Raw genomic sequence first — 7739 nt, 5'->3', positions numbered from 1 at the left:
ACAGAAATCTCATAATTAAAATTCCTCAAACATAGAAGTATTTCACACCATTTTAAAGATAAACTTGTTGTTAATCCCACCACAGTGTTCGATTTCAAAAAGGCTTTACAACGAAAGCACACCAAATGATTATGTTAGGTCAGTACCTAGTCACAGAAAAACACAGCCATTTTTCCAGCCAAAGAGAGGAGTCACAAAAAGCAGAAAGAGATAAAATGAATCCCTAACCTTTGATGATCTTCATCCGATGACACTCATAGGACTTCATGTTACATAATACATGTATGTTTTGTTTGATGAAGTTTATATTTATATCCAACAATCTCAGTTTACATTGGCGCGTTACATTCAGTAATGTTTTGCTTCCAAAACATCCAGTGATTTTGCAGAGAGCCACATCAATTTACAGAAATACTCATCATAAATGTTGATGAAAATACAAGTGTTATGCATGGAACTTTAGATAAACTTCTCCTTAATGCAACTGCTGTGTCAGATTTCAAAAAAGCTTTACCGAAAAAGCACACCATGCAATAATCTGAGTACTGCGCTCAGACAGAAAACCAAGCCATACAGATACCCGCCATGTTGTGGAGTCAACAGAAGTCAGAAATAGCATTATAAATATTCACTTACCTTTGATGTTCTTCATCAGAATGCACTCCCAGGAATCTCAGTTGCACAATAAATGTTTGTTTTGTTCGCTAAAGTCCATCATTTATCTCCAAATACCTCCTTTTTGTTCGCGTGTTGAGTTCACAAATCCAAACTCACGACGCGCGGGCAAGTCCAGGCAAAAAGTTCAAAAAGTTATATTACAGTTCGTAGAAACATGTCAAACGATGTATAGAATCAATCTTTAGGATGTTTTTAACATAAATCTTCAATAATGTTCCAACCGGAGATTTCCTTTGTCTTTAGAATTGCAATGGAACGCAGGTCACTCTCACGTGAGCGCGCATGATCAGCTCATGACACTCTGGCAGACCTGTTACTCAATCAGCTCTCATTCGCCCCCACTTCACAGTAGAAGCATCAAACAAGGTTCTAAAGACTGTTGACATCTAGTGGAAGCGTTAGGAAGTGCAATATAACCCCATAGACATGGTATATTCGATAGGCAATGACTTGAAAAACTAAAAACCTCAGATTTCCCACTTCCTGGTTGGATTTTTTTCTCAGGTTTTTGCCTGCCATATGAGTTCTGTTATACTCACAGACATCATTCAAACCGTTTTAGAAACTTCAGAGTGTTTTCTATCCAAACCTACTAGTAATATGCATATATTAGCAAATGGGCCTGAATAGCAGGCAGTTTACTCTGGGCACCTTATTCATCCAAGCTACTCAATACTGCTCCCAGCCATAAGAAGTTGAATGTGGGGATTCAGGTTCTCTGTAGAGAAAACTCAGACAGTGTTCTTTACCAGGAGGAAGGTGGGAGATGAGGTTATATGGGAGAAACTTGGAGAGGGTGGGGGCCTTCAGGTTCCTTGGGGTGTAATTTGACACTAGACTGACCTGGGCAGAACACATTGAGAGAGTGGTGGGAAAGAGTAAGAAGGTGCTAAATGTGATGCGCTGTCTGACGGGGAAGGGGTGGGGAGCTGGGCGTTCCTCAATGAAGACCATGTATGTTGCATTGATCCGATCTGTAATAGACTATAGCAGTATAGCGTATGGTTCGGCAGCCCAGACCTCATCTGTAATAGACTATGGCAGTATAGCGTATGGTTCAGGAGCCCGGACATCATTGTAAAGGCTAAATGTCATACATGGGCAAGGACTCAGAATATGTAGTGGGGCGTTTCGGACGTCCCCAGTGGCTACACTATAGGTGGAGATGGGGGATATGCCATTGCAGATTAGGAGACAGCAGCTGGAAATGAATTATTGGGTCAACCTACAGGGACATGGGGTGTGTCATCCGGCAAAAGGTATTCTACAGTCATGCTGGTTAACATGAGCGAAGACAGAACACAAGCTTTGACTGGGTGGGTAATACCCAGGCGAAGGGGATGGGACTGTATGGAAGGGAGTTTAGTCCAACGGTAGCTATTCCTGTAAATCCACCATGGCTACTCTCACCTCCAGTAGTTGATCTAGAAGTGTTGGAGAGACTACAGAAAGATAGGGAGGGTGTTGATCCATCTGATTTGTTTAAGAGAAGTCTGGATAATGTGTATCAGGATTTTGTGGCCATTTACACAGATGGTTCAAAAGATCCAAGGACAGGACGTTCTGGGTCAGCATTTGTAGTGCAGGAATGTGGGGTGGCAGTCAGGAAACGTATTACAGATCATCTGGCTGTATATACGGTGGAGCTGATGGCCATACTGTTGGCCTTGCAGTGGGTGGAGGAAGTCAAGCCAGACAGAGTAGTTATTTGCTCTGATTCATGTGCAGTGTTGAGTCTCCAGTCCTTCAGCTCACATAGCAAACACAACCTGCTTTGAGGCGCAACAAATCCATGGCAGGATTAGACAGATGGGTATACAGATAAGATTTACTTGGGTCCTACCCCATGTGGAGGTGATAAGCAAGGCAGGGGCAAAAAGCCTGATATGGACAGTGATGGTGCAGAGATGGCAGGAGCAGTGGAATAGAGATACTAAGGGCAGGAATTTATTTCAAGTACAGAGGAACGTCAGGGAGGGGAGGACAGCAGGAAGGGACAGAAGAGGATATTTTTACAAGATTAAGGGTGGGACACGGCCGGTTGAATAAGACTTTAATTGTGATAGGAAAGCATCCTACGGGAAAGTGTGACTATTGCCAGGAAACGGAGACCATGGAGCATGTATTACTACAGTGTGTAGGGCATTATCAGAGGGAAAGAGAGAGGCTGATATCTAGTATCTGAGTATACTGAGTAGAACGTCATTAGATATAGTCTCAAATATGTTACCTTTGTTTAAGAGCAATGGGGCTGGCAGGTAGGATTTAGTTTCTCCCTGTCTCTGGCCCACACTCCAGTACCGTATCTCGGTAAAGCACCATACGTGGATGCCAACCGCCGATAAACCCCGAAGAAGAAGAATAAGCAGCAGCGTTCCTCAATCCCGAGTTATGATTGGTTGTTAACGCTAGCGTTTTAGGCGTCGCGTTGGATGAAGAGACCTCGTGGTTTATGAGGAGCATACCAGGAGTAGTTGAAGCACGCTGGAATTTTGAAGTGGATTTGAAGAAATTAAAAAGCCTGTCGGTATTATTGATGTTTTACGAAGAGTATCTCCATTCACATGTGAAGATGGGATGTGTTAGATATGCGGCGAGAGCTTTTGTGTCCAATCCGTTGTTTTGCCGGAATTGTAAAAGGTATGGACATGTATCAAGTGTGTGCCGGAGGAATGTTGTTATAGAATCTGAGGGTGTTCGATTATGTAATTGTGATGGAAACCACATTCCAAATTCCCCGGAGTGCCCGGTTAGGGTAAACGCGGGTAAAGTGGCCAGGGCTACACAGCAGGGCTCCTACACTGATGCACGTGAAATAGTTGAAGGAGCTGAAAATATGGCGGTGGATGCGCTGTAGACCGTAGATTCAGTGTTGTTCAACAGTTGAGGGGAGCTGATATGCTGATGGTGAAGGTGGATTTTTATGGTGTTTATTGCACATATGATTAATTGTACTGAACAAGAAGTCCAAGAAACTGGGTATTGTAACGATACAGTATCTGCGGCTGAAAAGTTTGAGTTTCCAGGACTTCACTTTTTTAAAGTAAAAAAACAAAACAACAAATCAATACAGGAAGTACATGTGGGAACACAAGTGCATATATAAATAATATACAAAGGACAATTGGGCTAGGGGGTACAATATCACATTACACAAGGACCAGAACTTCACTGTTGAAACATTGCAAAGCATGTCCGAAGATGCTCTTCCTATAGGGATGGGCGTCCACAGTTGAATCTGAATAAAGGAGTACATTGAGTTTATTTTGTTTAGTTTTATGTTAATTATTTGGGCTGATATACAACCAAAACAGTAGGTGGCAGCAGGCACATATAGCATTTATTTGGGGAGTAATATATATATATATATATATATATTTTTATTTTTTTAAGGACTCCGTACAGTAGGTGGCGGCAATACACCAATAGGTGTTGTCTGCCATAACACTTTAAAGTAGAACACTAGCGTTCTACACACTCACAAGATGGCAGCGTCCTTAGGAAAGGTGTGCGCTTATCAGCTGCCACTGAATGCAGGGAGATTTGGCAGGTAATAGGTAAATTTCTATTTCAATGTGTGGTAGCTACACACTATTGGAAGAGTCGCAAAGACACAGTGGCTGTCTTGGTGGGAGAAAATGAATTCTGCTTTGCTCATTTCATAAATTCTTGCAGCTAACATTAGCTAGCCAGCTAGTGTAAGCTAACTAGCAAGCTCTTACCTTATGATGCCAATGTCTTGTTACTCGTGTCAACAAATCTACTTGTCAGCAATATAGTATATTATAGGCTTTATATAAACCAGGTGGTTCGAGCCCTGAATGCTGATTGGCTAAAATGTGTCGTATACCACTGGTATGACAAACATTTGTTTTAATGTTCTAATTACGTTGGTAACCTGTTTTATAACACAAATGGGGCACCTCAGAGGTTTGTAGTATATAGCCAGTATACCACGGTTAAGGGCTGTATCCAGGCACACCCCCTCTTGCCTTATTGCTTAAGTATATATACCACACCGACCTACTTTATGATTCTGCATTGTGTCTGTCAAATTGTCAGTGACAGTTTCTGGAAGATGCCTTAGTATTAATAGCCTTACAGACATGTCCAACCCGAACAGGAGGGTTGCTGTTTTTGTGAGTTCCTTTTTGACTTCATCTGACTGTCAAATAGCCACTCAGTTATTGGTATAGTTTGCAATGGTTTGGGTATTGTATCATAATGCCAATACGTTTGACGCAGACAAGTAGGAAAAACTACATTTGAGTCCATCTCATTGGGTACATTTATAATATGTGCTGCTTCTCTGTCTGTCTGCAGTGACTGGCTCCTCCTCAGAGCACAAAGAGCCCGGCAGTTTCAGCAGTGGCCATGGTGTTCATTATCCAGTGGTGAGTTTCACAATGACATCCTCAGTCCGACCCAGCTTTTTACAACCCACATATTGTTGACTGAGGCTGTTGACACACTCTTAGGCTACCTTCACATTAGTCTCTGTGCTAATAAGATGAGCACACTCAATGAACACACTAGCTTTACTACCCTCTACCCTGCTGTGTTGCTTACAAACTTTCTTTTAACCTGTTCGGGAATCAGTACTGGCGGTACAATTTCCTGTCAAATTGGAGGGTGCGTAATTCAAAAATTCTAATAGTTATTATAGCGGTTAAACATTTAGGTACATATAAATGTCTTATATCGGCTGAAAGCTTAAAATCTTGCTAATCTAACTGCACTGTACAATTTACACTAGCTATTACAGCAAAAACATGCCATGCGATTGTTTGAGGACGGCTCCCCAAATCAAAATATTTTTTCCACCGGCACAGGTTTCATACATTCACAAAGATTAAATATTCACTCACTTTTTGATAATCTCCCTCTGATTTGTCATCCAGAGTCCCAGAGATAACATTTGGTATCGTTTTGTTAGGGAAAATCCTTTTTTATAACCCAAAAAGTCTGTATAGTTGGCGCCATCGATTTTGAGTAATCCACTCGTTCAACTTGCAGAGAAAGGAATCTGAAAATCTACCCCTAATCTTTGTTTCAACAAGTCAAACTATGTTTCTATTTACTCCTCAGACACCCTAAAATGTAATCAAACTATAATATATATTTCGGAAAGAAGTATGTTCAATAGGGAGCCGATTTAAGCAGGTGCGCAACTTCATCATGGCGTGCGATGACATTGATTTTCAAGACTGTCTTTATACAAAAACTCTTATTTCTTATTCGTTTTTGAAGTTACAAGCCTGAAACTTTGAACTGACTGCTGACACCCTGTGGAAGCCATAGGAATTACATCCAGGGAGCTATTTTACAATATGAGCTTTCTCTTACATTTCTAAGAGGATGGTCTCTCAAAAAAATTCTGCTTGGCTTTTCATTGAATTTTCTCCTACCATATGCATTATATTCTCCTACATTATTTTAACATTTCTACAAACTTCAAAGTGTTTTCTTTCAAATGGTACCAATAATATGCATATCCTCCAATGGCCTCACAGGGGCGCCATCTCACCTCTGACACCAGGGTAGCAAATTCAGAGACAGTGAGACCAGGTCATCTGATGCAGCACTCATCACTCTCCTTGGTCAAATAGCCCGTAGACAGCCTGGAGGTGTGTTGCGTCATTGTCCTGTTGAAAAAAAAAGGATAGTCCCACTAAGCGCATACCAGATGGGATGGCGTATCGCTGAAGAATGCTGTGGTAGCCATGCTGGTTGTGTGCCTTGAATTCTAAATAAATCACATACCACCCCCTCCCCCCACACCATCACAGCTCCTCCTCCATACTTCATGGGGGGAACCACACATGCGGAGATCATCCGTTTACCTACTCTGTGTCTTACAAAGACACAGCGGTTGCAACCAAAAATCTCAGATTTAGACTCATCAGACCAAAGGACAGATTTCCACCGGTCTAATGTCCATTGCTCGTGTTTCTTGGCCCAAGTAAGTCTCTTCTTATTATTGGTGTCCTTTAGTAGTGGTTTCTTTACAGCAAATCGACCATGAAGGCCTGATTCACGCAGTCCCATCTGAACAGTTGATGTTGAGATGTGTCTGTTACTTGAACACTGAAGCATTTATTTGGACTGTAATCTGAGGTACAGGTAACTCTAATGAACTTATCCTCTGCAGCAGAGGTAACTCTGGGTCTTCCTTTCCTGTGTCGGTCCTCATGAGAGCCAGTTTCATCATAGTGCTTGATGATTTTTGTGACTGCCCTTGAAGAAACTTTCAAAGTTCTTGATATTTTCAGTATTGACTGACCTTAATTTCTTAAAGTAATTATGGACTGTCGTTTCTCTTTGTTTATTTGAGCTGTTCGTTCCATATTATGGACTTGCTCTTCAACCAAATACATCTTTCTCTATACCACCCCTACCTTGTCACAACACAACTGATTGGCTCAAACGCATTAAGAAGGAAAGAAATTCCACAAATTAACATTTAACAAGGCACACCTGTTAGTTGAAATGCATGCCAGGTGACTACCTCATGAAGCTGGTTGAGGGAATGCCAAGAGTGTGCAAAGCTTTCATCAAGGCAAAGGGTGGCTACTTTGAAGAATCTTTAATATACAATATATTTTGATTTGTTTAACACTTTTTTGGTTACTACATGATTCCATATGTGTTATTTCATAGTTTGGATGTCTATTATTCTACAATGTATAAAATATTGAAAAAAATATGTAATGAGTAGGTGTACAAACTTTTGACTGGTACTGTATATGCAATACTTGTTATGGGAAATGCTTAAATTGTTCCTAATATAAACCTCTGTGTATATTCAGGGCGAGGGCGGTTCAATGCAGCCTCTCTAGGCCTTCAGGCTCGCGTCAGGCCCTTTCCCCTCCTCATCGCCACCGGCGGGGGCTACATGGGATACGACCAGTACGGTCGCTACAAGGACCGCCAGTTGACCAAGATTGGCGTGGAGGTGCCTCCACGCATCGCCAATGACGCCCAGGTAGGGTAAATTCAAGTGTCAATCTATTGTACTGTATCTTTGGACCTGGTCACGGTCCCAGGTACCAGGATGGGTG

At 41.7% G+C, this 7739-nt stretch overlaps 1 protein-coding gene across 3 annotated transcripts in view; it reads left to right on the top strand.

Moving 5' to 3' along the window:
* Window positions 1–4146: 4146 nt before the first annotated feature.
* Window positions 4147–7739, top strand: part of pisd (phosphatidylserine decarboxylase) — a 35710-nt gene continuing 32117 nt past the window's right edge. The window contains exons 1-3 of one of the 3 annotated variants that reach the window (XM_055936116.1): window positions 4147–4228; window positions 5002–5072; window positions 7488–7663. In XM_055936116.1, the coding sequence (XP_055792091.1) occupies window positions 4164–4228; window positions 5002–5072; window positions 7488–7663 (312 nt within the window). In that variant the 5' untranslated portion in view covers window positions 4147–4163. Of the gene's footprint in view, window positions 4236–5001; window positions 5073–7487; window positions 7664–7739 lie in introns of those variants that run through there. The other 2 variants (XM_055936117.1, XM_055936118.1) reach the window with 2 other exon arrangements.

The sequence above is a fragment of the Salvelinus fontinalis genome, chromosome 10, assembly GCF_029448725.1.
Source record: "Salvelinus fontinalis isolate EN_2023a chromosome 10, ASM2944872v1, whole genome shotgun sequence".
Lineage (NCBI taxonomy): Eukaryota > Metazoa > Chordata > Actinopteri > Salmoniformes > Salmonidae > Salvelinus > Salvelinus fontinalis.
The sequence above is the reverse complement of the archived record's forward strand: the minus strand, read 5'-3'. Positions and strand labels throughout refer to the sequence as shown.